The 27,909-nt window shown below is 37.0% G+C and overlaps 1 protein-coding gene across 1 annotated transcript in view; it reads right to left on the reverse strand.

Annotated features, from left to right (window-relative positions):
• Positions 1 to 27,909, reverse strand: part of LOC145673452 (tyrosine-protein kinase receptor torso-like) — a 292,790-nt gene that overhangs the window by 201,678 nt on the left and 63,203 nt on the right. The window contains exon 2 of the mRNA XM_081743164.1: positions 1,916 to 2,045. Coding sequence (XP_081599290.1) covers positions 1,916 to 2,045 — 130 coding nt within the window. The remainder of the gene's footprint in view (positions 1 to 1,915; positions 2,046 to 27,909) is intronic.

A 27,909-nucleotide genomic window follows, 5' to 3' on the forward strand; every position in this document is an offset into this window, starting at 1 on the left:
TATATGTATATAAATGATCGAAAATGACCGATATTAGTGTCGAATCCAAAGCTTTCGGTGTCCTTGAGACGAACAGTGACACTTCCGATGCCGTTTAAATCCAAATTCACCCCATTGGTACTCCTAAGGGGGAATAGGCGACATGTAAAAATAACTGAAAAATGACCGATATTCATAGTGCTGAATTCGTGGTTTTTGGAGTCCCTAAGTTGATTAGTGAAAGTTTTGGTACACTTTATGTCGAAAGTGAAAAGTATTCTCCCCGTGTGAAGAACTGGCATTCTGCTAGTTATGAATAATTGTAAATTTCTCTGGTGGCACTCCCAATTCCAATTTTGACAAGAACCCTTGTATGATAAGAACAATTAGGTTGCCAAAGTTTTCTTCCAAAATCATGGCATTAAAGTATAACGGTCTAAATTGGGCAGATTATATTCTAAAGTGAAAGGAAAAGAAGAAAGACAAGAAAGGTACTTCTCTTCCCATCTTTCAATATACAGTATAACCTCGTTAACACGAACTCGCTTAAGCCGAACACTCGGTTAGGACGAACAAAATTTCGGTCCCGCCATCGCTGTACGTTATCTTATAGGAAGTTTTATTGGTTAACACGAATTTCGGTTAGCACGAATTACGAACTAATTTTTAGTCCCTTGAGTCAGTAAATGTTTCCATTTAACACGAACTTTCAATCCTTTGTTTTCTTTTTTCAGATCATTTTTCTTATTTTAGATTTCACTCAAGATCAGTTTTTGTAATAAAGTGTTTATACACACGAAAATTGCCTTGTAAATAAGAGAAAAACCAGAAACGGGTATCTTTCCTCTCTTATGAGGTTTGATTCTGTCCTCCGTCAAGCGCTGAACATGCAGGTGCTTGGCAGACGGAAGCCATGAGTACAGTTGGCCGTGAGGTTACCAGACATTTTCATTCCCGTCTGCGACAGCGGAATATCCAGGAATTTTTCACCAGAAAATGATCAGTGAGTACATTTTTTCAAGCTGCAATACAGCTATAATCAGTATTACAGTATTATTGAAATGTAAAACCTTTTATCCTCAAGTGAATTTTCTGTGTTGTTGCAAACTGATGTTATAAAGAGGATTGATGGACGTAGTAGCAATGTAAACTTTTTTGTTTAATCTTCAAAGATAGCATAATAAACTTACTGTAGTGTTTTTACTTTTCAGAGGATGGTACCGAGACCGAAACTAGTCTAGATCTTGATCTCGTCTTGAATTTGAGACCGGGCCGTGTTTTTCGAAATCGAGAGGAGCCCGAAACTGTATCTCAGTCTCGTCTCGATACCATTCTGTGGATGGTATCAAGACGAAGAATAGTCTTAGTCTCGTCTCGAATTGGGAACTGAGACGTGATTTTCGAAATTGAGACGAGACCGGGACTACTCAGTCTCGTCTCGATACCATCTCTAGGGTTTTCTATGACATACATAATATACTTTAGTGGTATGTATAATCTGTATACTGTAGTGCGTATGTATGGAGAAAATGTATTCGAATAATAAAATTTGGATCCCCGGTTAACACAAATTTTTTAACACGAACTCCTAATTTTTCAGTCCCTTGGAATTCGTGTTAACGTGGGTTTACTGTAGTAAACTTTATAAGTACATTTCTAATATCCTTTCATTTCTGAAACTCCCACAATAGTTTCTTCCCTCATATTTACGCAGATTTCAATATGTACCTCTGGGAGGCCCGGGTTCGATTCCCGGCGGGAGCTCATGTGGTTCGGATTCAACGTTAATCAGTAGATCTACGTCTCATATTGCCTCGCTGCTGAAAAGTGACGCTAAACTCAAAATCAACTCAAATTTAATATGTACCTCAAAACAATTACAAGAACTAACAACAAATCATTTATTAGTGATGGATAAATAATCAGAAGCGATTACCTGAAAGTGTTTCAATCCATTCACTGATCGCAGGCTCTCCAACAATCCCATCCTCGACCACAGCTGTTACTCGAAATCTGTACTTTGTGCCATAATTTAATCGAGCGACAGGATTTCGTGTATGTCCAGTCTGAAAAAAATAGAAGAAAAAACATCAAATGAAGACAGATTGCTTTTTACCAAAAAAAAAGCGTACATGATCTTCTTACGATATGCCTTTATACGTTTACAAGATCTACTTCTTACTATATATATATATATATATATATATATATATATATATATATATATATACGAGGTGTGTTGAAAAAGTATTGTACCTTTGGTTGGAAAAAATACAGTTATTGATTTGAAAATCCGAAACGCTAATCAGCTTTAAAGTAGTCTCCTTGGTAATGCACACACTTCTTCCAGCACTCCAACCATTGTTGGAAACACTTCCGGAACGCAGTTTTTGGAATGGTGAGAAAGCGTGCAGTCGCATTCCGCATGATGTCTTCTCTTGACTCAAATCAGGCCCCTTTTAGTGCCATTATCAGTTTGGAAAATAACCGGAAGTCACATGGAGCCATGTCGGGTGAGTAGAGAGCCTGACCACACATGAGAATGTTGTGCTTGGATGAAAGACTGAATCAAATTTCGCGGACACTCTTCTCATGCCCAAATTCTCGTTCGAAAATTGAATGTACCGATCCGATTGAATAGTTTCAGCTTGGGTTTGCCAAGCTTTTGGCAAAATTTGGTGTAATATCGCTGTTCAAGCTTTTGTGTCAGTTTACAAAAAAAATGAAATTTGACGACCGCTCTCTACAAGTCTTCAGTCGTTGGCCGACTGCCAGTGACTAACGCTTTCTGCGGGCAGGAAAACATTCACGACTTCGCGTCACCCCTCTACACTGAAGAAAGTCTTCCGCGCTTCATTAGTTTACGCAGGAAAAAATGAGGTTCGATACTCTTTGAACACACCTCATATTATATATATAAACTATTTTGGAAAACACTTGATATGCTATGCAAGAAAAGTCAATTATATGTTAGAGCAGCTAAAAACATCATTAACATATCTATATTCTGTAACAATATGATACATACATATTTTTACAGAATATTTACATATGTAGGATTAAAACGAAACAGAAATCTTATTAAATCTTTAAGCAGTATCTTGTATACGTGTAATTTAATAACATTCTTCCTTTAGAAGTAATTTAGTATGATCTTTATATGTTCAATGCTGTAAGCAGCAGCTTAATAATAATAATAATAATAATAATAATAATAATAATAATAACTAACTAACTAACTAACTAACTCTATGGCCTATGGAACCCGGAGGTTCAGTGCCGCGTTCACAAAAGCTCTCCACTGACTTCTATCCTTAGCTAATTGGATCCAGTTTCTACTTTGTATTCCTATCTCTGCGAGATCCATCGTAATATTATCCTCCCATCTGCGCCTAGGTCTTCCTAATGGTCGTTTTCCTATGGGTCTACCGGTCAAGACTTTGAAAGCGTTTCTACTTTCTTCCATTCTAGCTACATGACCTGCCCACCTAAGCCTCCTAGACTTGACAACCCTAACAATGTTGGGTAAACTGTATAAACTATGTAGTTCCTCGTTATGAAGCTTTCGCCATTCCCCATTCTCGTTCCTCTTGGGTCCGAATATTCTTCTCAGGATCCTGTTCTCAAATACTTTCAGTCTATGTTCTTCCCTCAGAGTAAGCGACCATGTTTCGAAACCATACAGAACAACAGGCATGATTATCGTTTTATATATTTTAAGCTTCAAGTTCTTCAACAGAATTCGCGACGAAAAGAGATTTTGAACCGAATAGTAACACGAATTCCCTGCTTTTAGTCGACATTTAATTTCTTCCTGAATATGATTTTCGTCTGTTAATATCGATCCTAAATATTTGAAAGTATCCACTTTATCAAAAGTATTATTTAATATTTTAACGCCTCCACAATTTGCCGTATTACGGTCCCGACGCACTTCCATGTATTTAGTTTTCTCTGCATTTACTTCTAAACCCATGTCCCTGCAAGCGTTTAATAAGATCTCTGCATTTATTTCTACTGTTCTCCTATCATCCCCTATTAAATTTACATCATCAGCATATGCCATAACCTGGTGAATGCTGTTCAACTCTAGGCCCTGGTTGCTATCTTTGATTTTCCTTATGGCGTATTCCAGCACAAAGTTAAATAATAATGGCGACAACGCATCTCCTTGTTTCAGGCCATTTTCGACGTGAAAGCTCGTCGACAAAAATTTTCCTACCCGGACTTTACTTTGGGATTCACTTAAACATATCTTAATTAATCTAATTAGCTTTCTCGGTATTCCAAGCTCTGTAAGAACGTTGTATAATGTTTCTCTCCTAACCGAGTCGTAAGCCTTTCTAAAATCAATAAATAGTTGATGTACCGGGGTATTGTATTCCCACTTCCTTTCGAGTATTTGGCGAATGGTAAATATTTGGTCGATAGTTGATCGATTTCGTCTAAATCCGCATTGATAATCTCCAATAATTTCATCTGCGTATGGGGTCAATCTTGCTAACAGAATATTTGAAAGGATTTTATAGGATGTTGACAGAAGAGAAATGCCTCGATAATTATTACAGTCAGTTTTGTCGCCTTTCTTGTGAATTGGAACAATGATTGACTCTTTCCACTCTTGTGGCAATTCTTCCTTGTTCCAGATAAGGAGAATGAGTTTGTGTATCTTGTTCCACAATTTTTCGCCTCCAGCTAAAATTAACTCAGCCGGAATTTCATCTACACCCGGAGATTTGTGTTTCTTTAATTTCTTTATAGCGGCTTCCACTTCTATTCGATTGGGTTCTGGAATATACGGTTCTGCGGTGTGTATCTCCTTTTCTCCACGCACATTAGTTTTTGGCTGCGTGTTCAGCAAATCGTCAAAGAAATCTTTCCATTTATTTAAGAGGCTATCCGTATCAGTGAGAACTGTTCCGTCAGATTTCTTTAATATATAAGCACGAGGTTGATAGCCTTTCTTAAATTCGCTGATCCCCTTATACATGTCCCGAATATTTTTATTTTTACTATTATCTTCAAGTTCCTTAATTTTAGCTTTCAAAAAATCCCGTTTCTTTGTTCTAAAAGTTTTGGAAGTTTCCCGCCTGATATCTGCGAAATTTTGTGTAGTTATTTCATTCGGATTTTGTAGCCACCGTAATTTTGCCTGTTTTCTCTTCTCTACTAGTTTAATGCATTCTTGGTCGAACCATGGTTTGTTCCTACGTATTTCCGCGTATCCCAGTTTTTCTATTGCTGAACTTTTAATGCTATCTCTAATTTCAATCCAAGTATCCTCAACACTAGTGCACTCCGAGTCTTCTAAAACCGAGAATCTATTCGAAACTTCAATCTGGTATTCCTCTCTTACCTGGCTCTCTTCTAATTTCTTTAAATTAAGTCTCTCCGTTTTCGGACATTGAGTATTACCTTTATTCAACGATAATCTCTCCCGTATTATCGCTGCTACCAGGTAGTGATCAGTGTCACAATCAGCCCCTCTAAACGACCGGACGTCAATTATGCTAGATTGTCTTCTTCTATCTACTAAAACGTGATCAATTTGATTATGTGTTTTTCCGTCTGGTGATGTCCAAGTGTATTTATGAACGTCGCGATGTAGGAATTTTGTACTCTTCACGATTAGGTTTTTGGATGTTGCAAAGTTCACGAGTCTAACACCGTTATCATTACTTTCCTTATGCAAACTTTCGTTCCCTATAATCGGTTTGAAAATATCCTCTCGTCCTACCTTCGCATTGAAATCCCCTAATAGAATCTTCATATGGTATTGCGGGAGTTGGTCAAATATCCGTTCCACTTCTTCGTAAAAACTATCTTTTATATCGTCACCTTTATCTTCAGTTGGAGCATGTACATTTAAAACAATAATATCACACCACCGTCCCTTAAGAGTAATAAAAGAAAGTCTGTCAGTAACAAATTCAACCCGTTTAATTGCTGGTAATATTCGTTTGTGAACGAAAAACCCTGTTCCTAACTGGTGATTTTTATTTCCTTCCCCGTAAAAGAACGTAAAATTTCCGGAATTCCGGAATAATAATAATAATAATAATAATAATAATAATAATAATAATAATAATAATAATAATAATAATAATAATAATAATAATAATAATAATAATATCTTTAATCGTTATAAGTTATTAGAACTGTATACATTTGCATGTTGTTAGAAATAATAATAATAAAAATGATGAAAAGAGTACTTTCAACTGAGTGTTTCAGGCTCTTTCTTAAAAGAAATTGAAATAACTTAGTAAAATCCATATGTGCAAAGACAAGTAATAATTTTTCAGTCAACTTTACACTACGCTGCAAATTATGATGTCAATCTACAATTATTAACTGATATAACTAATCAATAGCTCATCCAAAAGGATTTTTTTTATTTTTGTTACTTTTTTATACTTTTGAGCAGCGAAGAATAGAGGAAAATCGTGAAGATGATTCGAATTCGAGATTTCAACCAAGTCACACATTTCATGGCCCATTGATATCAAAAAAGGTATTTTTCGATATCTGTTTGTCTGTTTGTCCTGATGTACACTCGCCTAGAGGCTATACCCTTCAACGTACCTCAACCAAATTTTAAACTTATAGTTTTTGTGCTTCTCCAGAGGTATTTCGAATTTTCTTCCTACTCCTAATAATAAGGTGTGATTTACTTAGAGCATATTGGTAAAAATAAAAATAAAACAAAAAAGATTTTCTCAAAAACAGCGTTAACAATTTTACGTATACAGGGTGTTTCAAAACAACACCGATAACGTTTGAGAGGTGATTCCTGACACCAAGATAAGACAAAAAGTATAGACCAACCTGAGTGCACAAATGCTTCCTTTCGGATTTATAGGCTGCCGAAAACATGAAAAATGATCTTTAAATGTCCATAACTTCAAAACTATGGGACCTACCGTAGTCAGGTCAAGATTTCACTTAGGAACTATGTAGTATGTGCCCTATCCAAAAATACATGTTTCAGAATCATGCGGTACTTCGGCATCAGTTTTTATTGAGGTAATTGGTGGGTATTTCAAATTATATACCTCTAGCCAAACTCCCTCTATAAAAACTGTTGTGTATCTTAGGATTCTGAACCAAGGATTTTTGGATAACGCACATATTAGGTCCTACGTGAACTCTTGACCCGACTACAATAGGCCCCATAGTTTTGGAGCTATGGACCTTTAATATTCATATTTTTTATGTTTTCGGCAGTCCATAACTACGAAAGGAAGTGTTTGTGAACCCAGGTTAGTCTATACTTTTTATCTTATCTTAGTGTCGGGAATCACCTCCCAAACGTTGTCGGTGTTGTTTTGAAACACCCTGTATATATCATAAATCAATTTTTCGAAAAACAACCCCTTCATATGGTATAAGTCATTTCTGTGGGACAAATCGTCAAGGCGGTAGTTTATCCTTAGACAGACGATTTTCACTATTGTTTTTGGAGAATTTCCTCAAAAGCGACTCAGGTAATTTTATTATTTCATAAATAATAAAAAAAACAGTAGTAACCTGACAACATGACGTAACTCATTTGTCGTGAAAGATGTACAAGGGTTAGTTTCTTCTTGTGGATGACTTTTCTTAGACTACTTCCTCAAAATGACAGACGATTTTGGTCATATTACATAAATAAATATTTTACTATTATTTCCCTAATGTTGAATAAATCACTTTGATAAGATTATCTATAAGGGGCAGTTTGCTCTTGGTGTACGATTTTTTTTTTAACAATTTTGTAAATACCGCTCATGCAATTTTGTTGTTATTTTATAAACAAATAGTTTATTAATAACCCTATCAGACTGTACAAGTAATTTCTTATGCAATAATTTACAAGGGTAGTTTACTTTAGGAATGAATTTTCTTTGGGAGTTTTCCGAAAATGTCTTACAATTTTGTTCGTTTTTCACGAGAAAATGTTTCACTAATAATGCAGTACAACCAGTGCTGGACTGGCCACGTTGGCTACTTGGCGATTGCCAATGGCCAGAGGCCCAAGAGGCCCTGCAGAGATAACGACGCGAAAGATGTGTAGGCCTTGGTCGAATTTTCGTGATCGCAAATGTTTCTTGTCTCCCTACGAAAAAGGTTGCGGAAGCCTAAGTTCGTCTTCCCGAAAGAAGTCTTCTCGGGCCCCTCTTGCTCATATCAGTACCGCCCCGTAAGGTAGTAAAACTTCAGACTTCTAGTCCGTAACGATAAGTTTATATATATATATGGGTGAGGGGCCTTTAAGAACCGTGCCAAGAGCCCTCAATCTCGCCAGTCCGGCACTAAACAGAACTTGATTTAATTTAAGGAATTAGTGCGAGAAAGTTTACTGCGGTAGCCTGTACTTTTATTTAAGTACTCTCGTATCAAAAATAAGGTTTCCAAGAGAGAAATAGCCTATACAAAATATTCCGACACATTTCCACATGAGCTGACAGACTGTATGCAAACAAATTCTACCATGTTTTTTTTTCTGTTTTTGTGTTTTGTCAATTTTTTTCGTTGTCTGACACAACTTATTAAGTGAAGCTTCTATAAAAACAAACAAATAGTCCTATTGATATAACTCCTGTAACCCACAAGTACCTTGGCTACTCTTACAATCAGCATATTTTTCTAATAAACAGTGTGTCCAAATTTTCTTCTTTATAATATAGGGTGACAAGATTCTAACAAGCGAAAAGTAGGACACAAATATAATAGTATATAATATTTTACTGCGTCGCCAATACGCATGTTCTTATTTCATTTAACATTAACCTTAAATTAATCATTCGTTTTTACCAAAAATAAAAGTACTGACCAAAGGTATTGAAGGAATTCAAAACAACTTCAAATTCTTTGATGGATGACAAAGAGGTTTATTTTTATGAACGTGCAATGAAACTTCGCGTAGCGCTCACCTCTTTTTTAAATCGATTTTCGGAGCGTGGGATTATTTTAAAGAATGAGGGAAAAATTTAGATTTGCACGAGGGAACTTTTATTTAACCTCGTTAGCATCACTGTCGTAACATGAAAAAGAAACCTTTCCTACCTCATCGATATCACAACAAACTCTTCTCAGTAAAAGCAATGCACTGCAAAAGAATGATTTGTTGATTGTTCTCTTTTCCTATTTTGTGAGGAATGTTAAAAAGCACAGCGGTTCATCATTCAGGAAAAAAGTGCCTGCGATTCAAAATGTTGTGTATGAAGAATAAAATATTAAAATATTGGAAATAAGATAACTCAGGACATTTCGCAGGATATTTTTAAAAAGAAGGATATTTCACGATTTTCTAGGAGTCTTCGCAAACAAATCTTTGAAATACAGTACTGTACTGCGAAAATCAGTACGTCTGGTCACCCTATTATAATGTCCAATTTTTAAAAAGCTCTTGACAGTTCACAAGCAAAACACAGAGTACACGAATATTTAAAATATTATGAAGAGCTTGTAACGTTACATTCCCTGATTTGAAATGTATATTTATACAGTTCACGAGATTCTCTTGAATCAAACAACACAATTATATATTTTTGAATATATATATTCACTTTCAACATATATCTTGTTTGTCACATTAAAACATTATACATTCAGTATATACAAGATGGCACTTCGTTCTTTTTTAAATATATAGTTACCATAACAACATCAAACAGATAAACAAGTCGTTACAGCAACGAAATTAAGAAAACTCGATATGATACAAACATTTAAATTATTTCTTTATATGTTTCTTCTTTTTCTTCTTCTTAATTACTTGTGCCTTTAAAATTGCACTTTTCCCCATAAATACTAAAAATATTTAGAAAATACATACACAAATATACATTACCGTTGTATAATGGCTCCCGAACTATGGGAATTCTTTAAATTGATCACAATTAAAGAATCTTCGACCGTTAGACATTTCATATACAATAGTTACCTTACCTTTTGAATAGCCCTCGTATATATAAAAATTACAAGTCATAAAATAATATATCATTTTCATTTTATCTCAATATTATTCTTATACAGGGTAATCCATTTTCGGTTTCCCTATTTTATTTTGAAATAAAAAACAGTTTTATAGACATGAATGTAATGCCTATCAATAATTACAACACTCAGTTCGATTTTTAGGTGAGGTGTTATTTTTGGAACATCACATCATCTAAGTGTCCTCCACCCTTCTGAATGCAACGGGTCACTCTGTGTAAGAGATATAGAGTGATGGCGGATATTTCTTTCTGAATTCTGTGTTTCAGTTCCTCCAGTGTATGCAACCGATGTCTAAACAGTCCTTTACATGCTTCCACAAGAAAAAATCAGGGGCAGTCAAGTCCGGGGATCTGGGAGGCCATGGAATATCCCCAAATCTGGATATCAATTTTCAAAGAAACATGGCCCTGTGAGTTGCCATCGATTGCCGTGCTGTGTGGGCTGTTGCACCATCTTGTTGAAACCATACAGACCCTATATTCACCTTTTTCTGACGTAGCGTTGGGAGCAGGAAATTTTGCAACATGTTTGTGTATCTGATCGCCATGAATGCAACAGGTTGCCCATGTTCATCCTCAAAAAAGTGCGGCCCGACCACACCCATAGCCTCCACACCACACAAGTTTTTTTTTGTTTTTTGTTTACTGTGGAGTGGCTTCTCAAGAAACTCGCATGGGTTCTCAGGTGTCCAGTATCTGAAGTTTTGCTTGTTCACATATCCTTTTAAAAAGAAGTTCGCTTCATCATAATGAGAATTGAATCACGAATTTTATGGTTCTGGTTAATTAATTTCAATATTGCTTGGTAACACTGCACTCGCATTCTTTTATCTGACAATTCCTGCACCACCCTTATTTTGTATGGGTGAAACTTCAAATCATTTCGCAACATTCGACCAACACTGCTCCAAGGAAGATTCACTGTAAGGGAATGTCGTCGTGCTGAACGTTTTGGACGGGCAAGAATTGCCTCCCGCACACGTGCGATGTTTTCAGGTGTACGTACTGTTTTCTTACGTGTGTATATTTTGTCACCCACATTACCACTAGTGCGCCACTGTGACACTCACCTGCGTATGGTTTTTACTGATAGAACCTTACCTCGTATTTTATCGTCACCAAACTCATGTCTGAATGTTCGCTGTACGAGAACAATGAACTCCTGCTTTATAAATTGTTCCACATAAAACACGCGCTACTCTACCAGCCAACGCTCCATTGTAAACGGAATCCAAGTCCACCTGCTAACGGCTGACATGCATCTCACTCTCCCCTCTCCCATTTCTTGGCGGTGTTGCCAACTCACAACTAGGTAACCGAAATCGGACCATCATGTATTTATTCAATAATCAATTTTATTTTAATTCTATAAAATTACCGACGAGAACATATTCAAAGAAATTTGATAAGTTTGTTAATCACTTTTAGGTTATAAATAAATTCTTTAACTCAATGCCATTTATACTCGTTAACAATAAAGTTGGTGTGAGTTAAAATACAACGTAACATGTTTCTTTTATTCGGGCATATTTAACATAAACTTGATAAACACTATTTGTATAGATGCATAGAAGCAATTGCATAGAATTCAGAAGTACGAATATATTCTACTAGATTCATATATATATATATATATATATATATATATATATATATATATATATATATATATATATATAAATATATATATGAGGTATGGATTTTATAAACCAAATTAATATAGCTATAGAATTCAAACGAAATACGAATTACAAATGAAATCATAACAATATTCAAAGTGAAACAAAACAAAAACTAATTGAATATGTTTTGTCGGACGCCATAACTTTAGATCAAGTTACATTACCAAAAGATTCGATTAGGTTACATTGAATAGCACAATCTTCAGTACGGTCCGGAATATTATTTACTTCACCATTGGCAATCGCCAAGTAGTCAAAGTGGCCAGTCCGGCACTGGTTGTGCTGCATTATTAGTGAAACATTTTCTCGTGAAAAACGAACAAAATTGTAAGACATTTTCGGAAAACTCCCAAAGGAAATTCATTCCTAAAGTAAACTACCCTTGTAAATTTTTGCATAAAAAATTACTTGTACAGTGTGATAGGGTTATTAATGAACTATTTGTTTATAAAATAATAACAAAATCGCATGAGCGGTATTTACAAAATTGTTTAAAAAAATCGTACACCAAGAGCAAACTGCTCCTTATAGATAATCTTATCAAAGTGATTTATTCAACATTAGGGAAATAATAATGACATATTTATTTATGTAATATCACCAAAATCGTCTGTCATTTTGAAAAGGTAGTCTAAAAAACGTCATCCGCAAGAAGAAACTAACCCTTGTACATCTTTCACGACAAATGAGTTACGTCATGTTGTCAGGTTACTACTGTTTTTTTTATTATTTATGAAATAATAAAATTACCTGAGTCGCTTTTGAGGAAATTCTCCAAAAACAATAGTGAAAATCGTCTGTCTAAGGATAAACTACCGCCTTGACGATTTGTCCCACAGAAATGACTTATACCATATGAAGGGGTTGTTTTTCGAAAAATGATTTATGATATATACAGGGTGTTTCAAAGCAACACCGACAACGTTTGGGAGGTGATTCCCGACACCAAGATAAGATAAAATGTTTAGATCAACCTGGGTTCACAAACGCTTCCTTTCGTAGTTATGGACTGCCGAAAACATAAAAAATATGAATATTAAAGGTCCATAGCTCCAAAACTATGGGGCCTATTGTAGTCGGGTCAAGAGTTCACGTAGGACCTAATATGTGCGTTATCCAAAAATCCTTGGTTCAGAATCCTAAGATACACAACAATTTTTATAGAGGGAGTTTGGCTAGAGGTATATAATTTGAAATACCCACCAATTACCTCAATAAAAACTGATGCCGAAGTACCGCATGATTCTGAAACATGTATTTTTGGATAGGGCACATACTACATAGTTCCTAAGTGAAATCTTGACCTGACTACGGTAGGTCCCATAGTTTTGAAGTTATGGACATTTAAAGATCATTTTTCATGTTTTCGGCAGCCTATAAATCCGAAAGGAAGCATTTGTGCACTCAGGTTGGTCTATACTTTTTGTCTTATCTTGGTGTCAGGAATCACCTCTCAAACGTTATCGGTGTTGTTTTGAAACACCCTGTATACGTAAAATTGTTAACACTGTTTTTGAGAAATCGTATTTGTTTTATTTTTATTTTTGCCAATATGCTCTAAGTAAATCACACCTTATTATTAGGAGTAGGAAGAAAATTCGAAATACCTCTGGAGAAGCACAAAAACTATAAGTTTAAAATTTGGTTGAGGTACGTTGAAGGGTATAGCCTCTAGGCGAGTGTACATCAGGACAAACAGACAAACAGATATCGAAAAATACCTTTTTTGATATCAATGGGCCATGAAATGTGTGACTTGGTTGAAATCTCGAATTCGAATCTTCACGATTTTCCTCTATTCTTCGTTGCTCGGAAGTATAAAAAGTAACAAAAATAAAAAAATAATTTTGTATGAGCTGTTGATTAGTTATATTCATTTTGTTTGAACTGTTTAAGTAAGATCATTTTGTATGTTTTGAGGTCGTCCAAGTCCGTCACGATAATAAAATTGTCATTCTTAACAATTTGTTTCATTCTCTTATTTGCAGTTTGCCACACTGATATATTTGTTGCAAAATTGAGGTTTGGTCCAACACCTTTCTAATTTGCAACCAACCCAACCGCCGGGCTTTTTGGGTTGCCTGCATTGCAGGGAAAGAAGAATTGCAGGTGGTAATGCACTTTTGGAGTCGTGTATACATTACAGAAAAGTGATTAAAAAAATTGGAAGCTTTCGAAACATGGGCATGGAGAAAAATGAGAGAATTAGCTAGGTTGAACAGAAAACGAATGAGGTGTTTAAAATAGTACGAATAGGGAAACAAAGAAGAATTTTAGACGTAATTAAGAGGAAGAAGAGGAGCTGGTTGGAACATTGGCTGAAGAAGAACTGTATTATGAGGGAAGTGCTAGAGGGTATGGTGGAAGGAAAGAGAGGGAGGGGAGAATGAGACTAGTTGAAGGAAGGTATTAAAACAAAAAAATACTGCGTCAATGCGAAGAGACTAGCTGAGGCCCACTGTACATCAAAGCTTCTCGGTTGCAGCAAGTGAACTGCCAATAATGGCAAAATAGCTATGATGATGGTGGTGATATGTTTAGCAATATTGGCCAAAAAGAGAGAGAAAAAATAAAATAACAATGATTATAATCAAATATGTTAATATTTTAGAATAATTTGAGTGAAAACTGAAAACGACTCAACTATGTTCTTTGTGTAAACTCAATTGATACAGGGTGTTTCAAAACACACCGACAACATTCAGAAGATGATTCCTAACACTTAGGCAAGACGAAAAGTATAGACCAACGCGGGTGCACAAATGCTTCCTTTCGGAGATATAAGCTGCCAAAAGCATGAAAAAATGAACTTTAAAAGGTATATAGCTCCAATACTATGGAACCTATCGGAGTCGGGTCAAGACTTTATTTAGGAACTAGTATGTGCTCTATCCACATATTCATGTTTCAGAATCTTGCGGTACTTCCGCAACAATATTTATAGACGTAGTTGGTGAGTACTTCAAGTTATGTGCTCGCAGGCAAACTGCTTCTATAAAACTTTTTGCGTGAGTACCTTAGGATTCTGAAACAAGTACTTTTGGATAGGGCACATATTAGTTAATAACTGAAATCTTGATCCGACTGCGGTAAGTCCCATAGTTTTGGAGCTATGAACCTCTGAACTTCAGTTTTCATGTTGTCGGTAGCTTATAACTCCGAAAGGAAGCATTTGTGCACCCAGGTTGGTCTATATTTTTCGTCTTATCTTGGTGTCAGGAATCACCTCCCAAACGTTGTCGGTATTGTTTTTAAACACCCTGTATAAATGCTTTTGATTATGTTGGAAATACAAAATAACGGCATCAAACTACGTCTATAAATAAGTTATTTGAAATCCTCTCACTTGTAAATATGGATTATTTATTGTTGTATAATGTTATATCGCTCAATCCTCGATATGCCATATACCTGAAGAAGTATAAGTTATATTGATAAACAATTATTCAATGTATAAGCATCCGCCCATGAAATCAAACTTGCGGTAATATGCACTAAGTTTTTCCCAATGTCATGAACATGTTATTTCGATACTAATTTTATGAGCACACATTAAAAATTTCCAAAGGATGCTTGAGCCTCGGAACCAAGGCCATACCCATGTAGTCGGCACCTATGGTGTACGGAATTACCGATGTTCAATACTACATTTCTTTTCAGTTTTGGAAGAAGAATATCGCTAATATGTTTTGAAATGAAATGGAATATCTGGTTAAACGTCCTACGTTATGCACCAAGGATAAGGGAGAAGGTGATGATTAGAAATAAATGAAATAGTGGAATGAAGGAAGTAGGAGGAAACGGGAAAATACCGAGGAAACCCATGCACATGGTGTATGTCCACAAAAAAGTTCACATGGAGCAAGATGGCACTTGCGTAGTTTGAAAACGAGTAATAACTATAGAAAACTCGAACAACTTATATTCAGCTACATGCTATAGGGGCACATCGACTCACACGGACTGCATAAACTATTGGGAACACATTTACTCCAGCGGCATTTTTACTGAAGCCAAGAAATTCAAGTGAAAGATGTAATGAATTTTCCCCCTACCTGTCTATATTATATATATATATATATATAAAATTAAGTAGTATCGGTACCTGTGCAAGACTCTTGGTCTTGCAAGTGTGGTCTTGGCCTTGGTCTTGGTCTTGCATGCAAGACTCTTGCACTAGCTCATCACTAGCAACAACGCGTTGGAGACAGATCCATCCTTTAAGCGGAAAGCATACCAAGAAAAAAAAAAACGTATTCCAATAGATGTTGCTTATGCTATCGCTTGCCTGTCTGAAGCTAATAGATATAACTTATTGTGCTATCACTTGTCTGCCTGGCGCTAATAGATGTAACTTCTTGTGCTATAGCTGGCTGCCTGACGCTATTAGATGTCACTTTTTGTACTATCACCTGCCTGCCTGGCGCTAATAGATGTAACTTATTGTGCTATCACGTGCCTGCCTCACGTTAATAAATGTCGTTCCTTGTACTATCACTTGCTTGCCTGACGCTAATAGATATCGCTTCTTGTGCTATCGCTTGCCTTGTATAACAAAGTTCTTGAATAAATGCATGCTTATGATATGAAATTTGGGATGAGTGGTGTGCAACTGAAAACTTAAAATAATAATAATAATAACTTGATGAACAAATGTAACATTATGGACGGAAAATGACAACAGAAGAAATAAACACACGACGAGGTATATACCACGGAGTAACTTTTGATTCCGTCTAGCATTAAACCTATCGTCAAAAACAATAAGAAACACAATATAGTCTATAGGTTCTAGCTCTAAGATACGCAAACCAACAAGACATACAAGATAAACCATCTCTTCTACATAATTGACTTAAAGATATGCAATGCAACGAAAACGAAGCTGGAGAACCTAATATTAACAATGACATGTAGCAAGGACATAGCCAATGTAAAACAGTGCACACTGCAAAAGTAAAGTATTTTCCCCACGTGTATTAAAACAACTATGAAAAACTAGGTGGATGAGAAGAAAAAACACAAAAACCTAAGAATTTCACACACTAGAAATACCCCACATATGGAAACAAAATGAAAATAACCGAAAAATATACAAGAAGATTAGAAACTATACTATGGACTCACTTGAATGCCAAAAACAAAATCAAAGCAATTAATATATACAGATGGTGATCAGAAAAATGGAAACACCTGAACGAAATTGCAACTTACCAGATTAATATGGTGTCGAGCCACCTTTCGCCTTCAGAACAACCTTGATGCGACGTGGGATGGAGGCATAGAAGTCGTGAATGGTAGCAAGTGGAATTTTACACCATTCCTCGTGCAGGGCATAGGCCAGTTCTGTGAGAGAGGATGGAGGTGGAAATCGTCGCCGGAGTCGTGTTTCCAAGACGGACCACAGATGTTCAATTGTGTTGAGATCTGGGGATTGGGCGGGCCAGTGGAGGTGTTGAACTTCATCCCGATGTTCCTCGAACCACGCTGCAACAACGCCAGCTGTGTGAATGGGTGCATTATCATCCTGGAAGATGGCGTCATTGTCCGGGAACAACATCCGGACCATAGGATGCAGGTGGTCTCCTAAAATTGCGACATAATCGTTGGCAGTGATTCGTCCGCTAAGTGTGACCACAGGACCCAATGAAAACCATGATATGGCGGCCCACAGCATCACCGAGCCGCCGCCATGTTTCACAGTTGGGCGGAGACACTGCAGATCATAAGCTTCTTTGGGCGTTCTCTACACATAAACACGGCCCGTGGTTAGGAATAGGGTGAAGGATGACTCATCCAAACATATCACACGTTTCCAGTCCTCAGCGGTCCAAGTTGCATGGTCGCGGCACCATTTGCGCCGTGCGAAAGCGTTATGATCCCTGATGAGCGGTTTGGCCCGTGCAACACGACTCCGTAAGTTCATGTCATGTAATTCGCGGCGGACTGTGATTGTCGAAACAGGGTGGGGGAGATGCTGATTGAGTTCCTCCGTCACTTGCTCCGCAGTGGCACGACGGTTCTGCGTGACAATGCACTTTAATACCCGGCTTGACCTGCCACTCATGATTTTCTTCCGCCCACTGTTCCGCTTCCCCGATGTGGTTTTCCCGTGTGTTGTGTAGGCCGTCATCACCTTCGACACTGTCCCACGCGACACACCTAACACAATAGCCACTGCCGTCACATTCACTCCACATAACTGCGCACCAACAATTTGCCCTCTGAAAATCTGAGAGGTCTCCCATTTTACACTACCTTCGTCTGCTGCAGCCACTGGACACTGCTGTCCCACTCCGCCTAACGTAGTATGGAGACTGACGTAACACACCACTACCAGCGGTCCGGCGCTGCGGGCGCCACGACACCACTGCCAACCCATACATCTGACGTGTTGCCAACTACGGGTGTTTCCATTTTTCTGATCACCATCTGTACGCTATTCCAGTATGTATAAACACCTTTTGACATAATAAACTGGAAACTGGACGCAGACAGATCTTGACAATCTCAAGAGGCTAACACGAACATTAACGAAATATTGAGTTCATTATACACACAGCGCTACAGAAAGAGCAACTATTTCAAGAGAACAAGGAGAAAGGGGAATAACATATTAAGAAAATATGTGCTGGGAAAATAGACTCAATAGAGAAATACTTCCAATATATATATATAAAAAAGGAAAGGCATAGAATGAAAGTTAAAAAACGCAATACCCCACTTAAGCTTAACCTATGAATTGTAATAGATGTGCGAATAGTAGAATATTATATATATGATTCAAAAGCCAATTCACGAAGAACATATGGATAAAATGCAACAAACAGGTAGACAGGGAATACACAAGGCTGTTCACTGAAACATAAGGATATATATAGTAGAAATAGAAGATAAAATCGATCTCCCTCGTGACTAAGTGGTTAGGATTTAGATTTCTGGGCTTTCGGCATCTATGGCTATTTAGCTCGTCACATATGAAGGATGACGTTTCTCGGCTATCACACTATCCACGGAAACGGAAGGAAGGAAGCGGCCTGGGACCTATAAGGTAGATAGTACCTCGGCATTTGCTTTGTGTGAATGAGGAAAATCCAGGAAAACCTCAGTCAGGATGGCTGGCCTGAAAAAAGCTTTTTACACTTTTCGACCGAGTGCCCTCAGCGGAAATCGAACCCGGAACCGCTCGTACCGACTAAGTGGCTAGCGTACGAACCTTTAGGGTGTGAAATCAAAATTAGATTCCCGGAGCTCATGTGATTCGCAGCACACGTTAAGCTGTAAGTCCATGTCTCATACAGCCTTGGTGCTGAAAAGACGACCCGCTCGGGAGAGTAATACTCCCGGAAGTACGTTTTTTCGCGCGCTACTCTCCATCCAGCTGTTTTACGCGCTATCCTAGTCAATTGTTTTAAGTTGGTCACAAAATCTATATCATTTAGTACAAGGGGAACAAAACGAGCCTTATATCATTGAGTACAAGGGCAACAAAACGAGCCCTGCGGGGCTTCTAACCCGTTCCTACTACTACTACTTATCTGCACAAAAGTAAGTAAATCACATTTTTGAGTATTATTTTCGTATTATTTTAATTTTGAAAAGTGTTATAAAAATGTAAAAGAAAATGTTAAAAAACTTTCCGTGGGCCTGGTTTGAACTCACACCAAAAGAGATTTCCGCTACTAGCATATAGCGCTAGCCCACTTTTTTTTTAACTTACTTAAACTACTTATATCTAATTTTACTTACTTTACTCATTTTTAACTTGCTTTCTCCAATTACCTAAAGCGACAGGGACACGAACACAGAAATATCGAGGACAGTTAAAATCACAAAGGCTCTCCCACCGGGAATCGAACCGGGACCCCGTACACCAAAGGCGCACGTGCCCACTCGGCCACGAGGACCGACAACAACAACCGTCTGAATTCTGCTATTTGAATGCAACGTGGCAAGACATAGATAACGCCAACCAATCAGAACTGTGTTTTCTGTTCCTACTTCCGGGAGCATTACTCTCCTGAGCTAGTCCTCTGAAAAGGGAAGCTAAACTGAAAATCAAATAATAAAAAAAGACAAAACCGTATCAACACTACTACTACTACAAGGAACACATCCTAAAAGAACCCACGGAAAAACATACAACTGTAAAAGATACAAAATGAAAATGTGCTAAGGCAGCGTTTCCCAACCGGTGTGCCGTGAATGGGCCGCTGGTGTGTCGCGAGGAAATCGAAACAAAATTATTAATTCTATAACAATCAAATCGCAAAACGTAGGGATAAAATGTATATTTGTATTGCACATTACTATGAACCTCTACTATGAATTTATAATTGTAAGTTTCATACCGTGTTACTTTTTGTACATTTTTAATGTCATGTTGAAAAAAGTATTTGTTATTGTTATGACCAATATTACTTCTTTATTGTTGCAGACTATTTCGTAACTTGAAAATTTAAAATATCATTCAATCCTTTCGATAAATTACCTACATTTGTGTTTTAAAAGTAAAAGAGATTTATTTGTTCGTTCCTTATTTAATGATCTTCCTTCTTAGTAAAAGTTTGGATAAAGTTTTCAAAAAAGAAAGCGTATTTTTAAAAACCTGATTCCAATATTTCATTGCAATTGTTTTCTGTTTTTTTTTTTAAATTAGAATGGAGAATAAGCATAGTGATTTACCACGGGAAAAAAAACAGTGATCGAGCTTTCTTCTCTGTGCAAAGGAGATCAGTAATCAATTAAAAAAAAATGAAACATGTCTTTATTGAAGCGGGCGAGGTTCAGCCATGGCTGCTCTGCCACCCAACCCTACCTCTACCTTATCAAAGCTAAAAATACCACTGTTTTTTTATATTTACAAATAATAATATCTCTAAGTGTGCCGCGAGATTCCATGTTACACCCGTAGTGTGCCGCAAGTTGAAAAAGGTTGGGAAACGCTGTGCTAAGGGATTGTGAAATCCAAGCACCAGCTGAACATACAGAAAGACACAATAGCATTTTAAATACTATGTATCGAACCATAGCAGCTCAAGGGTGTCATTTGTGAAGAGAGGAGGCGGTAATGGGTTTAACAAACATGTGATATTTAATGAATTTATGCTAATATACTAATAAAAGTCATAAAACTCCTATGTCGGTGGGAAAACTTGCCATCGTTGACAAAATCTGAAATAACTACTGTAGCAGCTCACTACAAACTGATATCAGAGAAATCATATTACACGCATAAATTCTACCCCGTCATGGAAAACGGAAAGTTTCAAACTATACTGGGACAGATCCATCATCACAGATAAAACTACGCTATGCAATATACCAGATATTGTCTTGGTAGACAAGAACAAAAAAAAAAAAAAAAAAAAAAAAAAAAAAAACCTTCCTAATAGATATTGCATTACCATCGGATACCAACCTGCAAAAGAAACACGCATAACAGAAAGTGCACTGACCCAGCAATTGAAATCAAAGACACGTGGAAACAAGAAACTGCAATCATAGTACCTTGTTAATACTTGTATATACCAGTCTCTGAATACTGAATTGAATAAACTAAACATTGAACACCCACACACCCATCTTGCAATTTCAAATCCTGAACTACTCTCAGCAAGCAGGATAGTAAGAAAAAGTTCTCAATAACCAGGACATACAGTATAAAGAATAAACGATCTTGGCTGAGATCGACCACAACAACACTAGAGGGAATGTGAGATAGACATGGATAATAATAATAGTAATAATATATTTGTTAAATGTTAACAATTAGAGATTTTAATTAAGCACAATATAGTATACAGCCGGCCGAAGGGATGCGCCGAACAACCAGTGTTCATAGTTTAAGGGAAATTACGCTAATCCAGGGAAATTTCATAATCAAATTTAGCAAAAAGAGAAAAAGGGAATTTTTGGATAAATGTAAAAAATCCAGGGAAATTCTTGTGCTGACTGATTGGTCAATATAAATGCTTAAATTCTTCTTTGTTCTTCAGAAATAAATAAATAAAGTAGCAATAGTTTGTGTATGTGCGTGTGTGTTCAAAGTAGGATAATTTGCACCCACTGTTAGTTGGGCGTATTTGTGTGTGTTTTTTGTTAAAAATTTCAGTTTTACGTCCCACGTTCATGGCGACTAGGTAAACGAGACGGTGATGATGAGAAATGAATGCAATAGTGGAATGAATAAAGTGGGAGGAAATGGGAGAACCCCATGAAAACCCACGAGCACTGTGTTTGCCCGCCACGAACTCCACTTGACACGAGGTGGGATCCAACCAGGAACCCAAGCACCAAAGGTGAACGCTCTACCACTAAGCTACCGCGCCTCCTTGTTAAAAATAAATGAAGGAAAAGCCAAAAGTAGAAGCAAAAACCAAATGAATAAAACAAATGTGCTTGGCGCTTCCTTTAATATAGCTAAATTAATCTTATCACATAACTTCTCGCATAGAAATTGGATATTCAACAAACTAGGGAAAAATTAATAACCAAAGGGAATATTTTGTGTCAGTCGAGGGAAATTTCCTTAAGGAAACCTACGAACACTGGGAACAACTACCATCGTGTAAGAAACGGAACCTAGCTATCATAGTGGAGAGGTATTATAGATGACAAAACGACGAGTACTTTGTGAAATACTTTGTGGTTGGACGTAAGTGGAGTTGCAGAATCTACTGGGCGCTTGCAGAGGATGAGTGCAGGTAACTGCCAGTCGCATTAAGGTTAGTACAAGGAACGGAATAACGGATTCTGATTGGTTGCTCTCCGTTGTCGTTGTGATGAAGCTATGTGGAAGAGACATTACAGTATTTAATAATGCTATCGATTTGACAAACATTCTAGCAATCAAATAAAGAAAAACTTCACAAACATCACTTCGAAGAAGACCAACACTCAACTTCCAAGACAATTTCAAGATTGATGTTCTACAATCTACAGCCACCAAAATGCCACATGTAAACACTCACCCCTACATTAGTCAAGCATCACAACTAAGAAAGTAAATCCTGAAATTCAAATACCTTTGGACGCTAGTACATAATCATAAACAAATTAAACACAGTTGAACGATGCACAAAGAATATAAATCAAATCAAGAATACAAAGAAGAATACGGAGAACAGCCTTACATAACAACCAAACGCCAAATAAGAATTCTTTTTCTTTCACAACATACACACAATTTAAATAATATACAATGGTTAAAAGTTGTTTCCCTTACTCTCCTATAGGGACAAACACATACGACGGTAACTCGACTTGACTCGACAAGAGGAAAAAAGAAAGAAAAAAGTTAAATATCTGTGGAATTGAAGTAGAAACGTATTGTCAATAGCTGAGGAAACCACAAGACAAAGGTGGGTACAAAGAGAACGTGGCTTTGATTAAAACAAAGAGAAGGAAGTGAATTTTGTGGTAAAACCATATTGTGAACAGTTGACAAAATCTTTTAACAGTAGTTGTGGAGAACAACCAATCCAAATCGTTTGACAACTGAGCCAAGAATCTTCCCCAAGTATGTACAGTATTCAAGATACTAATAAATCTTTGTCTGATGTGTATAATAGTTACTTTGAACAATTGTTGTAAACAAACATTTTCCGAGACCTTGGACATTAATATGTTTGTATGTACTTGTAGATTAGATGGAGATGAACAATGTCTAATTGTTGTAAAGTGCACTACACCATTGCATTATGTTTTTCCTTCTGCTGTCGTCGGTAAAATTGGACTGCTCAAACGCATAGTTCAGAAACGAAAGAAAGAATTATTTCGTCGAAGTCACAGGAAAGAGGAAAAATGCATCCAACCTGTTCAAGTGACTTCATCGAGAAACCTACAGCTCGCATGCGTTGTCTGCAGGCAGACGACTATTCCAAGCAGCCCACTGCTTGTTATAACGCAATTTTGTTTTCGAGAATAAGCAAAGTGCTTTCAGATACGGACAGGGAAAGATCACTGGATTTCTTTCTGAAGGAAAAAGGGGATAAGCAAAATAATTCACACGTAATAGTTTACAAGTGCCTTACTATTTGTTATAATGAATTTACATGTGAAAATATTAATGTTTCGCTCAAAAATTAGTTCTACCGGTGCCCAAGTGTGACAAATGAAAAGTAATATTGGAAATACAACAGACTATTATTATAGTATGAAATGGAATCTTCAGTTTAATACTCCATAAATTTGCTCTGGAGACCAAAGGAAACAAATGATGAGTGCACAATGTGATGATTATGAAAGAATTTGTGGAACGAAAAGGTAGAAAGAAAGGAAAGAACTTTTAGGAAACCAACTAATATGATGTTGTTCGTCACTACATATTTACATGGATAGTTCCGCGTAGCGTAGTCGCAAACGCTTTCGCCTTTGATGCGAGCGATCCCGTCCCGGGTTGGATTTCCAACGGGGATACTCAGTCGAAAAAATGTAAAAGATTTTTCAGCCCAGCCATTCTAAGTGAGATCTTCCTGGGTTTTCCTCATTCACATCAGGCAAATACCGGATGATACCTCATATATTAGTCCCAGGCCGCCCCTTCCTTCTCTCCAATTGCCTGGGAAGTATGACTCGCCAAGGGGCAGTATGTTTACCATACGTGAGGGGCTAACATGGTCATAGATGCCAAAATCCCAGATCTCTCATTCCTAACAAATTTACATGGCACGGTCTACAATCAAACAAATGGCTCTGGAAACCTGAGACGACCTTTTTATCACGAGCTTTCATACAATCACTATAGAAGTCAGCACTGAACTTCGTAATTTTCCCTAGAATTGACCACGAGGTGAGATTTGAGGCTGTCTGGTTTCCAAAAGTACCATGAAAATGCAATTTTCTAATATATATATATGCCAAAACCGCGAATGTGCTAAATTTGACTTTGAGCTATAAGAATTTTAATATTCAATTTACCCCGAAAAATCAGTATATAGATTTAGGTACATGTTTTAGGAATTCACGATAACTTCTAATGTACTCATATTTCACAAAATGGGACTTTGGTATTGGAATCTGTGCATCCCAAATAACATAAAACTGCATTTACGTGAAAATAACAAAATTTGTACATTCGCGGTTTTGGCATTGGATCGACGATATATATATATATATATATATATATATATATATATATATATATATATATATATATATATATATATATATATATATATATATATATATATATATATATAACTCTATGGCCTATGGAACCCGGAGGTTCAGTGCCGCGTTCACAAAAACTCTCCACTGACTTCTATCCTTAGCTAATTGCATCCAGTTTCTACTTTGTATTCCTATCTCTGCGAGATCCATCTTAATATTATCCTCCCATCTGCGCCTAGGTCTTCCTAATGGTCGTTTTCCTATGGGTCTACCAGTCAGGACTTTGAAAGCGTTTCTACTTTCTTCCATTCTAGCTACATGACCTGCCCACCTAAGCCTCCTAGACTTGACGACCCTAACAATGTTGGATAAACCGTATAAACTATGTAGTTCCTCGTTATGAAGCTTCCGCCATTCCCCATTCTCGTTCCTCTTGGGTCCGAATATTCTTCTCAGGATCCTGTTCTCAAATACTTTCAGTCTATGTTCTTCCTATATATATTTGCTCCTATTGAATGAGTTCTGCATTGTCTCGTGTACCGTCTAGTCTTGATCTTGCACACAATAACATTCACAAGGCACAATTGACCGACAACTGGACACACTATTTGGTCTAAAACCTTAAAAACTTTTATTTTAAACGTGTCTTTACAAAAGTAATATTAGTTTGAAGATATGAAATGTTCAGCTGTAAAACGGAAAAGCATTTAAATTCTAAACATTTGCTAGTGCCTAATTGGAATAAAATGTTATGTTCTTTTTGTGAACTAATAATTACACAATTTTATTTACTTTTATGGGAATTAAAATAATGTAGATGTTCAAGAACATTGTTTGGGTTTTCAAACGCTCAATGCCAAATATTGTGTTCCAATGGCATAAGTGATGAAAAAGTTAAAGAATTGCTATACTCACGTAAATTCTGTGTTTCTTCCGTGAAGATAACTTTAAAATGATCCAAGAACAAAATTAAAACGAAAAACAAGTCCCATGACCTTGTTGTCAGAAACGAGTGTGCATATGGAATTTCCAAAATAATCAAAACACATTACATAAACATTTTCTAAGTGACTCTTGACAAAAAAGAAAGACATATTTTTCTTTTAGTGTACTGCAAAATAACTTACGAACTAGTATAAAAACTGGCAATTCTAAACAGTCATTATCATTTGATCATAGGTTCGTTATCCGAACAGCCAGTTATTAGTCGAAGCGTATTGTTTGGTTACAACTTTCTCTGGACCTTCAAGATGTCTCGTTCAGTGCTGACGATCATAGGAGGACTCTATGGACTGTGAGTATGCTTTGTGCTTGTTATTACATGACATAACTCTGTGTAAAGGGAACGCATGATTTTATGCACACACACGCGGGAATTCAAGGACTGCCTCCTTGATAGTCGAACTCCAATCACTATACTACACGAATTTCTATTGTAACTTTGTACATACCATCTGTATTATTCATTTGAGTTATCGATGATAATGGTTGTTATTATTCAATAAATGTACTCTTATATAGACGCTATTTTATTCCTTAAATAATAATTCACACCTGTGTGAGTAATGCATCTACTATAATATTTTAATTTCTTGAACCATAGAAAACGTGACAATTAAGCATCTAAATGCATCATTTTACAAGGAACAGATGAGGATTTTATATTGTTCTCTTCGTAAATTTAGTGTGATATATTTTCTCCTCCTTCCTTCACGACGGAGGTAAGCAAAGGCCGCGAGACTATCTATTCGATCGTCTCGTCTGTGGTTCGCCTGCAGTAAAAGGGTCACACAACAAACTAGAGGTTCGACACGTGCTTCTAACACCTGCTGAAGAGAGAGGTTTTTTCTCTTGCGTAATGACTTTAGCGAAAGAACACTTTCTTTCGTTTCTGTACACGTACATTAGACCAAAGTGGCACTCTAACTCATTTTGTCTCATGAGGAGTGAGAGCGAGGGTGACGGTGACAATGGGTATGCGGGCGAAGATAAGTAAGGGTTACGAAAAAGCCACCTCTGCATTAGGCAAGTAAATATGTTGCTGCGTCAAGGTGCTCCTTTTTAATCCCATATACGAGAGTACTCCTAAAAGTACAGGCTTCTATTTTTTTCTCTTTAGAAATACGAAGAATCTTTTATGTTCAATAATATTTACGTCATTTTAAAGTTTGTACATCATCTATTTTTCTACATAATCACCATTTCGGTCGATGTATATTTGCATCCCCAAGTCAGCCTTTCTCTCTACCATGTGTTCAAGGAAGCATTGAATCTTACGTTTCAACTGGTTGTCGTTGCTGAAGCACATTTCGGAGAGATATTCTTTCAAGGTAGGAAACAGATTTTAGTCACTGGTATCCTCAACCTTCGCGACTGTCTTGTCAGGAATTGACGGTGTCGCGCTCTTTTCTTCGTTATTAATTTCAGTACGAACAGTTGAAAACTCCCTACACCACTTGAGAACGTGTTTAACATCCATGCACGACTCGCCATACACTTTTGCCAATTAGAGATAAATTTCAATTGGTTAAACGCCTTTTACGTTAAGAAACTGAGTAAGTACAGAAACTTCGCACTTCGAGATAGCACCAAACGGGAGCTCGATTACAAACGCTGTCAAGCCAAGACTGAGAATCTCAGCGAGATGCACGTAGTGGGGGGGGGGCAATCAAGTAAAACAGAAAATGAAATGAAATCTTTGAGTTTTACGTCCCACGGTTATGCCGGTTAGGCTAAAGGAGACGGTGATGATGAGAGATGAGTGAAATGGTGGAATGAAGTAAGTGGGAGGAAACGGGAGAACCCCGAGAAAACCCACGAGCACGGTGTTTGTCCACCACAAAGTTCACTTGGCGGGGGCTGGGATCGAACCCGGGACCCCAAGCACCAGAGGTGAACGCTCTACCACTGAGCCACCGCGCCCCCTCAAGTAAAACAGAGTTCCCAATAGCCGCACAAACAGTTTCTATGCGTTCCCCAGAGCTTTGAAGACATTACTTTTGGGATTATCCTCATATAACCGGAAGATTTGCTTCTTCGGAGCATCAATTGGATCTGGAGGAAGATAAAGGAGAGATTAAAGACATATGTTTGATGACAAAGCTCAATAACTGTTGAAATAATTTCTGAGTTTTTTCTTTCTTTTCGAACGA

Source organism: Thermobia domestica, chromosome 16, assembly GCF_964235325.1.
Source record: "Thermobia domestica chromosome 16, izTheDome1.hap1.1, whole genome shotgun sequence".
Classification (NCBI taxonomy): domain Eukaryota; kingdom Metazoa; phylum Arthropoda; class Insecta; order Zygentoma; family Lepismatidae; genus Thermobia; species Thermobia domestica.